Source organism: Hipposideros armiger, unplaced genomic scaffold (genome assembly GCF_001890085.2).
Source record: "Hipposideros armiger isolate ML-2016 unplaced genomic scaffold, ASM189008v1 scaffold_177, whole genome shotgun sequence".
In the NCBI taxonomy this organism is placed as follows: Eukaryota; Metazoa; Chordata; class Mammalia; order Chiroptera; family Hipposideridae; genus Hipposideros; species Hipposideros armiger.
In genome coordinates this window covers 2159195-2176167 of record NW_017731527.1, presented here as the reverse complement: position 1 = coordinate 2176167, position 16973 = coordinate 2159195, and the positions used below count along the sequence as shown (strand labels likewise).

General features: G+C 35.6%; 1 protein-coding gene across 3 annotated transcripts; it reads right to left on the bottom strand.

Moving 5' to 3' along the window:
• Nucleotides 1-1554: 1554 nt before the first annotated feature.
• On the bottom strand, nt 1555-15405 carry TSPAN19 (tetraspanin 19). Of its 3 annotated transcripts, none has more exons than XM_019652284.1 (8): nt 14128-15405; nt 13967-14039; nt 10215-10339; nt 8991-9065; nt 6451-6561; nt 4260-4403; nt 3257-3340; nt 1556-1998 (listed from the first exon to the last, which is right to left on the bottom strand). In XM_019652284.1, the coding sequence occupies exons 1-8, from the start codon at nt 14191-14193 to the stop codon at nt 1930-1932; spliced, it is 747 nt and encodes a 248-aa protein (XP_019507829.1). In that variant the 5' UTR covers nt 14194-15405; the 3' UTR covers nt 1556-1929. The 3 variants fall into 3 exon arrangements, with proteins under 3 accessions (XP_019507831.1, XP_019507829.1, XP_019507830.1); XM_019652285.1 differs by having other exon boundaries at nt 1556-1963; XM_019652286.1 differs by lacking the exon at nt 6451-6561 and having other exon boundaries at nt 1555-1998.
• Nucleotides 15406-16973: the final 1568 nt, after the last annotated feature.

Sequence of the window (16973 nt, the reverse complement as noted above, 5' to 3'; positions counted from 1 at the left end):
ACTCAGGTCTTGTTGGGGAGACCACTTCATAGACGGTGTAGAGGCCTGACCACCGCACTGTATATCTGAAGCTGATGTTGAATAATATTGTATGTAAACTATAATTATATATACATATAGTCACGGGATGTGGAGTAGAGTGTGGGAATGGAGTCCCTGGAATTGTAATAGATAAGTATGATATCTGGGGTGGGAGGGCAGTGGATGGGGGGTGGGGGATTGTTATTTTGTGAGGGGTGAAAAGGGTAACTATTGCATTGTTCTGTACACCTGAAACTAATAAAAAAAAGAAATTAAAAAAAAGAAATGATTAAATAGAGAGACATGACCATGATATACTCTTTTATTTTACCAAACAAGTATTTATTTTATTTAGGTATAAAGCAATGTCCTTCAAGATAATATTCCCTAGAATCATAAAGGTAATAGGTTCAGCGAGTGGTGCATGCATTTTGTAAATAAACTCTATTAATGGAAAATAGGCAATCTAGTATGTAGAGAACGTTTTTAATTTCCTGGATGCAAAAACAAGTATATAATCAAATAATCTATAATATTTATTTGATTACCAGTAAGTTCATTTTCAACTTCCAAGTAGCAGAGAGATTTTTGCTATTAGTGTGCTCTTGAGGCATATTTTAGAGAAAATAGGAATTTGAAAGAGCTTTAAATCCTAAGAGGATTTTCCTTAAAGCATAGAAGGCATATCTATTTACAGGTTGCTTTTGAAAAAATGGTTATTCTATTTTCCTTTGTGCTGACTTAAAAAAATTTCTACAGGTCTCTGAAATCTGCAATGTACTGAATACATGGATAAAAAAAATATGATTGAATTAGTAAATGAGAGTGAAACTTCTATAAGAGTGGGAGCAATGTGGGACCTTCAGTTAATCTATCCTTTCTTCATTTTCTCAAGGTCAATACAGCCTTTTACTATGAAAGACAACAACGATACAGTAATACCCCACATCTGAATAGTAGTTTTTTATTTTTCAAAGGGCATTTTTTCTGTTTGCACAGTATCATTGCTAGGAAAATAGAATGGGTAGGTTATGTCTGTATCCTTCAGAGAATTGTGCCTGCAAACATTGAATAAAATTCAAGGAAAAAGAGAAGAAAATGAGGAACCAGTAAAGTATGTGAATTCAGTGATAATTTAGAATACATTCTTTTTTTTTCTACAGTTAAAACTTCATTGTCATTTTAATATTTTATTACCACCAAAGTATATCCAAATCTCAAAAATGTTAAGTTTATTGTCCACTCATAAGCATTATCAAAAGAGAGAAACAAATGATTAATTCAGTATACAAATAAGTGTCATGAAGATTTTCAATCTTTCTTTTAAATCTCCTATAAATTGGTGTTGTTTTATTAAAATTTGCTAATGTTAGGTACATATTATAATTGCTTACCTAATGAGTATTTTCTGAGCATTATACAGGTATTTTTTCTACATAATAAACTCAAAACATGGCCGAGTAGCTCAGTTGGTTAAAAGCTCGCTCAAGAGTTTGAGCGCTGAGCAACAGCAGTTCGATTCCTGGCCTGAGTTGAGGTGCTGCTGAGCTGCCAACAGGTGGCAGGATGGCCAGCTAAAAAAAAAAAAAAAAAAAGAAAGGAAACTCAAAACATATAATGGTACTTCACCACATTTTGAATTCAATATATGTGGTGCTATCCTCTGAATTCAGAAAATAATTCAAGGTAAAGTTGATATTTTGTAATTTTTGATATTTTAGAAAACAAAAATTAATAAATAATTCATGGAATGATTTATTATCATTTCAATAATTTTAGGTTACCTTTAACCAATGACCTCATTAAGTCCTACACTTCATTAATGTAATTCATAAATTTTTTAGAATAATACAAAATGGTTATTTTGAAAATTAACTCAAATCTTCTGTACAAATTAATGTCCAAAGATCACATTTCTGCATATATTCTATTCTTGATGTGTCTGTAGAAAGAAACAGTTAATGAGGTTTGCAAAACCTATAAGAAAAGAAAATAATAAGAGATCAAAATGTAATCAATAAGAATTTGTAAAGTTAACACTATACAGTCACCAAAATGCATACTGTAAAGGGAAAAGGGATCAAATAGGGTGAGAAAATTTCAGAGTAAGGTACAGACGATTGTGAATAAGAAGTCTGCAGACTGGGTCCTCTAGAGTACCCCAGTTGTCACTAAATTCACTTATAGGGGAGATTAAGGAATAGATTCTCCAGTTTTAATTACCTGGGCTATCATTGGGCTAGCTGCCTGGATGAACTGATGATCTGTTTTTTGTTTATCATCTAACTATATCATCCATCCTACAACACTGCCTCTTTTTGGCATAAGATCATGAAAACTGGTGTGTAAAGGGTAGATAATAAAATGGAGCACAGATGCCATCACCGCTCAGTTTTGTCTTAAACATCTCAACATGGACACACTAGAGAATAAACATTTCGAAAGAACTATAATATATTAATGCTCACATGGATGTCTTGGTTTACCCTCATTCTGAGACTAAAACTTACCAGTTGAAGAGAAATTATAGAAACTTAGGTCATTGTTTTTGTGGATCAACATAAAATTAAATTCAGTGTCTTACTTTAGCCAACCTCTGCGTTCTATATTCATTCCAATATAATAGTCTGTACTGTGATAATCTACCCACTGCCACAGCTTCCTTGAATCCATGATCTTCCTTTGTTCTCATCAGCCTTCACTGACACTGAAAAATGAAGTCCTGCTTCTGAATGTCAACTCTGCAGTTGGCATCCCTCACGTTATGGAGTATGTCTACTTTGCTTCTCACTATATCTCTAACATCTAGTACTGTACCTGACACACAGTAGATCTCCCCCTCTCCAAATTTACTGATTGAATGAATGACTCTAGGAGTGGACAGTAGATTTACCAATGTCAAACATCTGCCTAGATTTCAGAAGTTTGCCACCTTACAGACTGCCCAACAGTGCTCTCACTGCCAAGACAGGAAGTATTACTTTTATATAGATGTCACAAAGCAAGGAAATCGTTATGTGCCAGGATGACCAGTTATTAACAGGCTCCACCCACTTGGCTGATTTAGGAATGTCACCTACAGCTGAGACCTATACCTCTCGGTGCAGAGTTTCAAGGTCCTGGTTCCTATTGGATTAACTTGTCAGATTAGGTCTCTACCTGGTTGTTCTGCAGCTTATTCTGTATAGTTTATACTTAATGGTTTTTTATCTTTAAAACAGGAACAAAAACTTACCTCTGTTACCAAAAGTCCAACGTTAATTCCAATTAATGTTAAAGCATTAACTTGATACCATGTGTTGATTTTGTTTTCACAACCCTAAGGAAAAGAAGTCACTCAGATTGATTTGGAGATGGACATGGTCTGATACATAATTTTATTACAAAGAAGAGGCACGGAGAAGAGAAATTTACCAAAATCTAAGAAGCTAGTCAATGTCTAACTAGAGACTGGACTTTTTAGTCCAGGGAGCTTCGTATGACAGCAGGACACCTCAGTTGCTACTTTTGAAGTTGCTGAGATGCTGGCATGCAATTGAAATCAGAAATTGATTAAGTTTTGAGAGGGATTTGATTTTCTGCAAGACTATTGTAATTCAGCAGGGTATATACTACTGCCTAAAATGATTAGTACCCAAATAGGCTAAGCTTTTAAAAAAATAATGCTCGATTTATCTATGAATATATTATGTCATGGAAAGATACATCTTAAAATTAGAATAACATTAGTATATGAGCTATACACACTGGCAGAAGTTCTTGGGATGGGAATCCCTAGTTTGTCACCATCTCATGCCTATTAATTAGCAGGTTTCCAGGGGAACCTGTACTCTTGCTTCTGCCATGGTTACCTGAACACCACTTTTGTCATTGCTGGGTCCCCTCCCTTCAGTTTTTGCTAATCCTCATGCCACTATAATTCTGCTATTGAAGCTCTATTCTCAATAGATTTGCCTCTTCCCTCTGCAAGGATTTGTGAAAGACGGTTGGGGAGAAAGGTTGAAGGTATCAGTTCTAGGAGCACTTAGATCACACACTCCCAAATAGTTTATTTATTTATTATATACCTGAAATAATACTACAATTTATCTATTTGTTTCAATGTAGTGAAGTCACTTAAGAACCTAATCACCATGAATAACATGGTTTTTATACGAAATTTGCTCTGAATTCTAAACTGACCCACAAAAAGAGGGGTGGGAGCCCTCTAAATACCTGCACCCTTGACTTATCTTTACCTCCAGGTAAGTTGCATTCAGTGGCTCATCACAAAACCACTTTTTCAATGTAGAATTCGTGCAAGAACACGGCACCTGTTCTGAATTTTCTTTATTCTTATTCTTTATCCAATCAGTGTAATTGTGTTGGCCACAACACTGCAACTAGAAAAAAGATTCTATGAATTTTATTATAAAATATTCAAAATAAAGTTAATTTTATCATGCCCATGCATATTAAAATGTTTTCATGATGAATTTATGCATTTATTCTTCATTGAAATGTAGCGAGTTGAACAAATAAGTGTATTGCTGTTTGTTTAATCTATCTTTGCTGTTGCTATTGTTGATGTTAACCAGAGGTAAAGATCTCTATTTATAGAAGTGGGCTATGTTTGAATGAAATTGTTATATCTGAATTTATCTTATAGGAACCCAAGATGAAAGGTACGCTTGATTTTTACTAAAGCTACATACATGTTTAGGGCCAGGAAACAGAAGAGAGAATCACCTTAGCCACATTTTCCTCTTAACTATAGCAGCTATCTTTATATTTATGCCAAATATGCTACCATATGTTTTTATTATGAGTATGCATAAAGAGATTCAGGGTTATTTCTACTTTCTTAGGATTAATGCGAGATGTTAACTTTTAATTTTGTATTGTATGAAAAATTGCCACAAAGAACCAAAAAAGATGGTTAGGAAGATGGTCATAAAAATTATCTAACATCTAAGAAATGTCTCATTTCCAATCCTATTAAGTTGAGTTGGGATGGTATGAAAGAATCATATTATACATTTATCACCTAAGAAATAAGAAAAGTTGAAGTGAATATTTCATTCCTTTTTACTTTTTTTTTGAAAACCGTAACAGTACTGCCTATGTCACAATATGTGCCAACAATTTTGGCACAATTTTGGAAATCTTGAATGACTAAAATAGTGCTTTAGAGTTTGGATATTGAAAGTTAGTTCAACCAATCAAACCTACATATACTGTATTAATTATATTCATCGTTAGAAACTGTAAGCTGGATTCTCATTAATTATAGTAATATACTATAGTAATTATAGTCATACATAGAATCGTTTTCCTGTTTCCTGTCATCAATTTATGACCATAAGAAGGTTCCATACTCTGCTATGCATCATAATGCAATTTGAAAATGCAATACCTGCGCAGATCACATACATCAGAGAAAAAAGTATGCAAAGTAAAGGCATTTATAATTATATTTCAATTCTTCTAAAATGCATTTGTTATTAAAAAAAATAGTAAAAAAAAAATAGTAACTGTTTTTGCATGAGGCCTTTAGTGTAGCAGTTAAGAGTACAAAATCCAGTGCTAGTTTGTCTGGGGTTGAATCTTGGCTCTGCCATTGATTAACTGGGTGACACTGGTTCAGTTACTGAATTACTCTTTCATTCATCTATAAAATGAGGATAAGAGTTCTGACCTCATTGGGTTAGAGGATTAAATGAGTTAATATATGCAAAACACTTACAAAAGGGCCTGCTACTACGCAAATGTTTGCTATTTTCTTTATCAAGCTTACTATGTTCCAGGTACTGTTCTATTCCTGTAAATTACTTGGCCGACCATACCAATTCCCTTCCCTGCCCAGAAAAATCTGAACTGTTAAATAATAATCGTAGCAACATTAGCTGATCAGTATGTGTTGCTTACTATGTCTCAGATCCAAGGCTTTCTAAATACTGAACATTTTACTTCATTGATTCCTGCCAACCAGAAATAGGAGTTACTCTGCTCATTTTACTAATATGAAACATGAAGTTAAGAAAATGACTTGTCCAAGGTCACAAAGCTATTGCATGGCAATCCTGACATTTAGACTCAAATGGGAACTGTCATGCTGCTCTGCTGCCTACAGGACTGTGCTCAGACTTGCCTCCCACATGTACAGGGAGGGCAGATAACCCCTCCTGGCAGAAGGCCTCCCACACTCTTATATGTGAAACCAGGTTAAAATGCACATCAATTAACCCAGAAAAGGAGATACAAGTTACAAAAGGAAAATAAAACTCAAAATCTGTAAGTGGGGAATCTGCAATTAAACCCTGATTGGAAGAAATACAAGAACCTCTCATTTTTCTGCCCATACCCCCTGCCCTTCCCTGTCTCCCCCCACTAACCTACAGGGGTCACCTTTCACATCTAATTTTTAGTTTTATGCTAATTGTGTCTTACTGTTTTCTGTAAAGTATTCAGAATAGTCCACTTTGGAATGTCTTCAGGCATGTCTTTAGATCCATACTGAGAAATGACTAAGTCAATTTCATCATGCCATATTTGTTGAACCTGTTGAAAATTGTATCAAAAGTGAAATTTTGACAGAAACTTTCCTTATGGCTCTTCATAAAAGGGTATTCCAAGTCAACGTGCTGTTTTCTGCTTATTTCTAAGTGCTTTTTTTCTTTCTTATAACTATTTTTAGCAATCTCAGTGAGTGTGGATGCACTTGGTCTTACTTACATATTCAAAAGTTTATATGACTTTCATAACTAATTCTTAACTTGGTCCTCAAAAATATCAAAAGTTGCAAAGGACAGATACTATTCCCATTTTATGAATAAGAAGACAGATGATTGGACAAAGAAGATGTGGTATATACACAATGAAATATTACTCAGCCATAAGAAAAGATGTAATACTGCCATTTGCAGCAACATGGATGGATCTTGAGATTATTATGCTAAGAGAAATAAGTCAGACAGAAAAAGTCAAGAACCATATGATTTCACTCATATGTGGGATATAAAACTGAAATCAAGAAACAAACAAGACAAAAAAACAAGCAAAACCTCATAGACACAGACAACAGCTTAGTGGGTACCAGAGGAAAAGGGGGAGGGGATGGTAGATGAGGGTAAAGAGGGTCAAATACATGGTGATGGAAGGAGAACTGACTCTGGGTGATGAACACACAATGTGATATATAGATGATGTATTACAGAATTGTATGTTTGCAACATATAAAATTTTACTAACCAATTTCATCCCAATAAATTTAATACAATTTTTAAGTTAGTAAAATGGTTAGTAAAATTACATAGGTTTCAAAAGAAAGATATAGAAGCTCATAAGACCTTAATCTGGTTTGCATGGAGAAAACAAATCAATGTAAACATTCGGTGTTATTTCTGGGATCAGCTAATAAGTGTTTGAGTCCAGTCTCTATCATGTAGCCATGATATATTTAAGCAAGTATTTCCCCTCTCAAAGCTTCAGTACACTGTTCTAGAAAGTGGGACTAACAATGCTTCTCTATGGGTTGTGAAGATCAATATAATGACTAGAAAGTGCTTATCATAGTCTCTGGCACATGGTAGTAATTGTTAAGTGATTCTTTTTATTCTAAAAACAAGAGTAGTATATGAATAGTACTTAAGTATATACGGGTGACACTGATAAATGATATTTATGTATTAAGGGTCCTTAAGTGTTATATTCAGGTTCTATCTCTATCACTAGGCCCATAAGTTAGAGGCTGATGGGTTGGGATCTGGTGTTTTCCTGGGTTGGGTTGGAATCTGCTACTGTAAAGAAGCTTTACAGGACTCACCTGCTGTACGTGTGCATGCAAACACACAAACACACACACACACACACACACACACACACACACACACACACACACCACATTCTGGATGTGGAGAAAAAAATTTAACTACAAATTCCAGGCCATTAACAGTAGATGTAGGGTAGTTAGATATCCAGGATAGATACCAAGCACAAGAGAACCAATGAAGTAGGAGGCAGTGGCGTTATATAGAAAAGATTTCCCAGGGGTTTTGCCACTGCTTAGGGGGTCTACATGTAGTGAGAATTTGAATGCTAGGAAGCATAGGAATTAATCAGGGGCTCCTTCTGAATTAATACTGAGAAGGAAGAGAGCTCTTCAATAGCTACTCTATGACAGGAAGTTGACCGTTAATGATAACTCTAGGAGGTCGGTTGGTACTAACTTCCCTTCATACTCTACAGATGAAGACATAGGCTTAGGGCTGTTAAGTAGCTTTTTGATCTCTAGTCATAGGCAGATCTGTATGACTTCAAGGTCATACTCTTTTCACTAAAGGACAATCTCTCATGATACAAAAACAGACCTTGACTACACCGAACCGCTGAAATTTCTTAAAGGAGTAAAAGTAACCACAGGCTGTAATAGGTAGGTAAGTTTTGTTAGCAAACTTTTTTCAGGCAATTTATTATGTGCTATTTGGAACTTACCTTGATAAAGATAAATCTTGTTCTAATTAATTTAACTATCACTCATGACCATACCTGTGCAAAATATATGAATTACTCAGTCCACCTTACTTAAACAAAATTGCTTAATTTCAAATTAGTACAAGTCTAGAGGCATTTCTTTATAAGAATAGAATATAGTACAGTGATTGGGTCAGCAATGGTACAGGGGGCAGGCTGGAGGCGGGAAAGGGCCAATTTTGGATTTTCCAACACTCTTCCCCTATACTCCTTGTTATTTACATTTTCAATCTTCTGCAAACAGAGTTAAAGACAAGTGCCTGAACACATCCTTCCAATCTAATCTCTGGCTCTTCCTATATATAGAATTCTAGTACTTCCACTGATTTCCCCCCCCCGCCCCCCAAAGACATTTCCCTTTTGCTTTGTATGTAGGCCCATAGCCTCAGTAATCTGAGGAATCCAATTTTCTTTGGATTTCCTTTGGATTTCAGAAAAAAAGGATGATCTTTCCTTACCTCCTCTTTCTTTATGAAGATGAGTGCTGAAAGAATGACCTGAACACCAAAGGCACACATTAATAGCACTGCATACTGAAACAAAAAAAAAAGATGACAACGATGCTTGTCAAATATTCTTAGATGCTTATAATGATGGGAAAACAGACATCAGGTGCAATACTCAGTCTTAAAATATACATAGGTATCACTGAAGTTTTCTGCCCTTATATACATGAGTCACATTTTTCAAACAAACAAACAAACAAACAAACAAACAAACAAAAATGGGGGGAAAAATGTCAGTGAGCATTTGGATAAGAGTAAGATAGAAAGAATAACAGTATTTCATGACAGCTCTTACAGACTACATGGTCTAATGGAGTTGTTGATAACGTCTTCATTCAGATCTAAAACTGTCACAGAAGGAAATGCAGTTAGTTCCCTCGAGCAGTAGACTGAAAACCACTGTCCAGAGTGACCACTCAGAATTTCAGTGATAAATAAAAGCTAAGTGTCTCTGCATTCTTCCTGGCAAGATACATGGCAGTTCAATTTCTTACCTGCTTGACAGGAGAGTGCCTGTGAAAGTAAATTAATTAGATTTAAAGAAATAGTAAAAACTATATTCCATCTAAGGGTGTGAACTGTGAACCATACCTACCATATACATGTGAATGGCTTATGTTTGGGTCTATATTCCTGATTATAATTTATCTTTTCATGTTACAGGCCTCGGTGAAGAGAGAGAGAGAGTGTTAGCAGATGCTGGGGTCTGCCCCTCTCAGCAGTTACATTTCTCTTTTTTAAATAATAAAGTGTGATCTCAGTTATAAGTTAGCTTCCTACATGGTGTGCCCACGTGAGAAAATGGGATGACGACAGGATGTTGCCTTTTCCTTGCTAAGGTACATGGCTCGTTGACTTTAATATACTTTATTCTGATTTTGGTCTTCAGATTCTTAAGTTTGGTTCATTGTAGTTCACCCTAGGAGATGGTTTCCTATTGATACTGTGCTAAAAATTAATATCTAAGCATGCAAGTGCTGAAGTAGAGATGACCCATGGAAACCACCACCCCCAAATTCCACCTGGAACAGTTTCTTGGGAGGGGACGCTTCATTTACCTTATGGCCAGGGGCACACTATCCTGCAGTGTTATGGTAACATAAATCATTCTATTTGTGTGACTTGGACACTCAACATGGAAGATACACATTCAGGATATTGAAGTGAAATACATACCAGAATTAGGAGACATCTGATTTCACTGTGAATTCCCAAATAACCCAAGAGACAAAGAAGAACAACAGCCGATCCAGTTCCAATGAAAATTCGAAAAATATATACTATCAAGTGATTATTTTCATCTGTGGAAATCACAGAATAACTTATTATTAAGTGATATTTGTTTTCTATTTAATAATCAATTCAGTAACCCAAGTTTTCCATAAGCAACTGTTGCCAAACCACTAGCATTCTCTTTCTCTCTCTTTTTAAAACCTCATTCTAGATCCTCTTACTTACTCTTAGCAAGAGCAAGTAACTTTCTTCCTCTAATGCCATGATGGATAATTTCTTTACTCTCAGAGGCTCTCTTTTACCTTTACTTCATCTTCAGTGTCTTCAATAAAAGAAGACAGTTTTTTCTAAGGTGAGCTTTTCTATGACTAACATGCATACATTTATGTATTCATTCATTCATTCATTTATTATTTCATAAAAAAAAATAGGTACCTAACATGTAGGTTAAGTTACCTGAATTTATTACTAATAAAGTTATATTTTCTTCTCTTCACATTTAGACTGAGCTTTCTGTACTAGAGAATTAGTACAGAATATATAGAGAATATATACATATATATATATTCATTCAACAGACTGTTAAATGCTTAGTGCTATGGCACAGATTATAGAACACTAAACGTTCAACAAATATTTGTTTTTAAAAAAGGGGGAAAATTAATATATTAAACATGGCCTAGGTCCTATCGGAGAACAGTAGAGGCAGTGGTGTGCTAGAGCCAGCTTGCTCTGGCTCATAAAAACCAATTGTTAATTTTCCACACAAAATTCATAAGCAAACTCAGTTCACATTGGCACCTTGAACTCGGCCCTTATAGGAGTAATTTAAAGCATGGAAATCATTAAATACCATAAATCAAGACTCTCCATCCATCTGCCAGCACACCATTGGGTACAATAGCACCCAACCCGGTAGGGGAAGGAGTTTGGAGGGTGTAGATAGGCAAGATTACTGGAGAAGGTAACAGCTGAGCTTAGGCTTTAAATGATAATTGGAAATACCTAGCTTGGAATGATAGAAGCACCTGAGACACACAAAAGCACAGTGTGTAGGATTGCAGGCGCTTACTGTTTAAGGCAGCTGAGACTGGAAAGGTTTGCAGGTGCCAAATTATGGGCATTTTGTATGGTGTTTTTCAGTCTTCCTCACTGGAATTAAACTCCATGAGTACAGAACCTTTATCTTTCTTTTATACTACTATATCCTCAACCCACAGGATAGTGCCCAGCATGTAAAAGATGCTCTGTATTTGTCATATGAATAAGTAATGGCGGTGGGGAGTCAGAGAAAGGCTTTTAATGTTACATGGTTAAATTCGCCTTTTAAATTAACTACTTCAGTGGCATTTGGAAGATGGTTGAGAAAGGAGATTAGGGCTCAAGGCTATTGGAGGCTATTTCAATGACAGAGAACGGAGATGTTAGGTGTCATGTGTTATTTTGAATGGAGCGGTGAGGGCAGGCCAAATTTTTAAAGAGGCAAATTGATTGAAAGATGTAAATAAAGAAGAGAGGAGGACCCAACAGTTTTTGCCTCAAACTGGTCATTTTCAGTTCCCCATACTGAAACCTCAGCTGAGATTTCACTCAGTGTTTTAAATACACGATTAAAAAAAAAAACGCTTAAAGGATGCATTTCCTGCTACTTTGCAGGGGTATTTCACAAGCAAGAACATTATGGTTAATGAGAATTATCTGTCAAGTCCAAAATGGAGGGGAAAAATGACAAGAAAATGACTTGCTTCACACTAATTACTACATTGTTATTAACTTAGATATTGTATGAGAACTACTTAGCCCGGTGCCTGGTACAGCATCAACATAACATAAGTGGACGCTACGATTATCAGTCTTGTGGGGAAGGAAAAGAAAGAAAGTTCCACACGCATTTACTCTGAGCAAACCGCTAATGCACTCAGACATCATTAGGACTTTCTCATAAGCAAAATATACAAACAGAAGAGAATAAAGATACCCGGCATTTAGGTATAGCTGACGTTTAGCTAAATTATTCAACAAGTAGTAGTACTTTATTACACGTTAAATCTTTCCATTTAGCTTTTTTTCCCTATAAACATAGTTTTCTTACTTGATATAACTGGGAAATAGGATGCCCCTACAGCACATGCTTTTGCCATATATTTAATCATTAACAGTGCTGTTCGGTAGAACTTATTAAAATAATGAAAGAGTTCTATACCTGTGCTGTCCAATAAGTTAGCCAATACCCAATAGCCATATATGGCTACGGAGCACTTGAAATGTGGCTCCCTCCTGCCAACCAAGGATATTTATATAAAAATAACCCTTAGGCTATTAAACTTCAGTCCACAGTGACCATGGCATACCACACTGTGCTAAAATAAGGGTAAGATAAAGATGTAAAGGTGTTTTTTTAAATAAAGTTAAATGTATTCAATTATTTTATCTGGGGACATGCAAAAAGTATCCGAACAACAGCAATGGGAAAAGTAGAGATGCACTGTGGGCCTTGCAAAAGTCAGAGGTGGATGATGTCTCTCTCTCATCTCTGTCTCTCTTCGGAATCTGATTTCTCTTTTTCCTCCAGAACAGCTTTTGATGTGTCTCAGTTCAGAAGGGAAAACATGGCTGCTGATAGGTCCTGTGTTTCACAATCTTGGCTACCTGGATGAGACTAACTCCAGAGTCTTTTAATCTGAATTTCAAAATTCTATGGGAAATCTTTTTATTAAGATACAACTGACATAAAACATTGTGTAACTTTAAAGTGTACAATGTATTGGCTTGGTCCATTTATGTATTGAAATATGATTATTATAGTAGCATTAGCTAAGACTTTTATCATGTCACATATTTATCATTGCTTTTTGAGTTGAGGATAGTTATGATTTGGTCTCTTAGCAACTTGGAAGTTTATCATACAGTATTATTGATTATAATCACTATGTTGTACATTAGATCGCCAGAACTTAATTATCTACTAATTATAAGTTTGAACCCTTCAACAACGTATCTACAATTCTCTCACCCCACAGCCCCTGATAACTACCATTCTATTCTCTGTTTTTACAAAGTTAGTTTTTGATTTTTTTTTTAGATTCCACCTATAAGGGATATCATACGGTATTTGTGCCTGTGTCTGATTTATCTCACTTAGCATAATGCTTTCAAGGTCCATCCATGGTGTCACAAATGGCCGGATTTCCTTCTGTTTCATAGCTGAATTATATATATATATATATATATATATATATATATATATATATATTCGTTATCCCTTTATCCATTGATGGACACTTAGGTTGTTCCCTAGGGAATATTATATTTTACTTCTAACCATGTGATGGCGAAAGTAGACAGTAACTGAGTTTTAAATGATTTAAATAATTTTAACTTGGGCAGTGAAACTATTATCTTTTCAAGTCTACAGAGCTGTAAAGGTCCAGGGTGAGCAAAATAATACCAATTTTCCATTTCTCTCAGTCCTCTTGTTCAAAGTTTCTAGCTTTCTCTCCCCAAATCCTCTCTCCTTTATGGCCTTGGATTTAAGTCCTATTATTTAATAAGGTATTTTAAAACCAATTGACAGACCTTCAGAGGGAAAATTGAATTTTAGAGAAATACTGCCACCTGCTGAGTACATCATGTATGAAATTGTTTAAAATGGAATGCCTTGTTTCATTCAGAGAAAAAGGAAAATAAACACATACCTACAGCAGTGATAAAATTATTTCTATCTAATAAAAGCCATGCAACAAATCCCATGAGTAAAAGTCCAAGAACCTACAAAAAAAGAGTCAATGCGACTTTTAGTAATTGCCAATAAAAACACATTGCAATTTCTTTACTAAATAAATTTGAAGGTTCTTACCAAGAAAGCTCCATTAATGAGAGTAAGAAAGTATTTAAAAATTAATAGTTTGCTTTTCCTTAACATTCTTTTTCTCCCCAGATACTGATGATTCTGAAAAGATAAGCACAACTTGTACTATAAACACTCACCACAGTAACAATGTTAAATAATTTTGCCTGCTAATGTCATTTATTTTTATATTTTTCTTCTCATACTAGTGGTCAGTATAACATTCCCCTCTGCCCTCTAGAATATAAGGACATATTGGAGATACATTGAAACTGTACCTGTTTTTCTCTGTCTGCATTTTTGTATAACATGTCAATAGCTGCCTTACTGAACTTGCAACTTTCAGAAAGTAAAATATGTTGTGTAGTTTAGTCTTAATACACCTTTCTCCTTGCTGGAAAGCTTTCCTTCACCTGTGCATGCCCTTACTCTTTCCCAGAATAACATCAGATCCTCCTTGAAGTCTCCCATTGCCTCACTTCAATTTTGGCCTATTTTCTCCTTCATTTGTCTTTCTTCCTACATTGTCTCTGAGGGCTTTAAGTGAAGAGAGCAGGTCTTGTGTACCATTATAACCCCAGAGTCTAGCACATAGCAGGTATTCAACAGATAATTGTTGAATGAAATAATTATACAAAGAGTGCCAAAAACATATATACACATTTTAAGAAAGGAAAAAAACTGTAATACCATGAATGACACTAGCAGTCAGTTTTATTAATGCCATCTTTTGAGCGAACATCATACTACATATTGCTAGGTAATCCAATTCAACTTCGGAAAGCAACACACAGATAACATCTCTTAAATGTGTACATTTTTTGGCACCCTCAGTATTATTTAATTCACCTAAAATTTACAGTGTATATACAGTGTATATACAGTGTAACTTAATGTTGTTTTAATTTAAAACTATTTTCCAGAGAGCCAATTTACCTAAAACCTCTATGGAAAAATCAACACCTTATTCATTTTTGGTGCTTTATTAGATATCAAGGGTTTAAATGTTCCTGGGTATGTTTCTGGGTTTTCTCTTTTCCTTCATTGTTTTAATTCTAACAAGCACCATTTTAAAAAGTGTTGTAATTTACATGTTTTAATGCATTCAGTGAATACTTCACATGATAAAGATTTAATAAGACGAAGTTGAAGCTATTCTTGCCTATTTAGGAAGAAACCAATCTATTTGCTGACATGAAGAATGCATCAGGAAGTTAAGAAATATGAGATGGGGCCAGCTGAGTGGCTCAGTTGGTTAAGAGCTCGCTCAAGAGTTTGAGCTCTGAGCAACAGGGTCCCCGGTTTGATTCACAGCCTGAGCTGAGCTGCCACTGTGCTGCCAACAGGTGGCAGGATGGCTCAGCTAAAAAAAAAAAAAAAAATGAAATACGAGATGTCTAGGTTACAGTTCAGGCACTTCCCTCCCTACTTTGACCTGAGGGCACATTCCTCCTAAAAACTCCCAAAGTTCAAGGGAAGCCTCTCCAGGCTTTGTCTCCCATCCTCTGCTTTGAACCCTCCTGTTGTCTTTTGGTTTCTCCAATTTCTGTCCTCTAGTCTTATTCCTGGATTCCTCCACTGCCTGGCCTGTTTGGATGGGACACTCAGTGGGAAAGACTGCCTGATTTTTAGTAGTCTGCCCTGACTAAGTAACCGCATGAGCTAAAGACGACACATCTGCCTAATATTTATTTCAGTTACTCCCCAAGATGCTGTAGTTCTGTATTTTTTTGGCTTCAATTCTATTTACTTCAGCACATGAGAAAGTTGTGATCTTCTCCTATAGGCGGAACAAAATCTTAGGCCTAAAGTCCTGTTCTTTGTTTGTGAATAAGACAGAAAAAGGAGACTAATGAATGAGATCTCTCTGTTTAACTTTGGGGTGAAATGTTTAAGGCATATTACTTGACTGCTGATTTGGTAATAGCACATTAGAGTCAAGGCTTAAATGTTTTATTAAAGGACTCAAATTTAAATATAGACTGAAATTTGTTTCTCTCAGCCCAGGGTGGGTAATATGTTCTCTTCTACAAAATCATCTTAGGAGCCTGGGGCTTGCTCCAGCCTGTTCAATATATTGCTCCCAAATTTGCTCAGGTGTCATCCTTTATAGCCAGCAGACAAAAAAAGGAGGTGAGTAGATTCAGGAAAGCATCTTTTAACCAAGTGAGGCAGACGCTGCATGTTTCTCCTCTGCCTACAATTCCACTGGCCTGTGGAATTGTCACTTGACAATACACAGCTGGAGGTGGAGGCAATTCGGTGCCCAAGATGAAGGAAAGAGTGATTAGGGTGGGAGAGCCAAACAAACCCCTGACAGTTAAGAAAGGGCATTATAATAGATACTTCGAGGGAGAAAAGGAGGGCTTGGATACAGTGTCCATATATGTTTTAGTATGGAAAATAATCAAAGATGATCAGAAGGGCTCCTATAGGATAGGAAAAATAAAAGAATGATCATAATCATTGGAAATAGAAAACATGGGAAACACTGTTTGAAAAAATTCATAAATTTAATATTTAGTAATTGAGTTTGAATTGGTAGAAGATATCTTTGTGGTTAAGCCCTGGAAGTGGACAGCGTATGTTATGCAGTCTTGGGGGTCATCCACTGAGAGGTGATATCATGGGGATGAATGAAATAGAAGAGGGATTGACTTTAGCTAAAAATCAGCAGAGGTTTGGTGGTAGAGAATGCTATAATTAGGAATTTGGATTTTTTTAAAGCAGACTTCTACAAGATGAGAAGATAACCAAAGCATGACCTCAGAGAAACCAATAGAGGAAGAAATTTCTAAAATGATGTTAAATGATATAGAGGTCAAAAAGAGTGAGCTGGCTAGAGGTAGGAACTT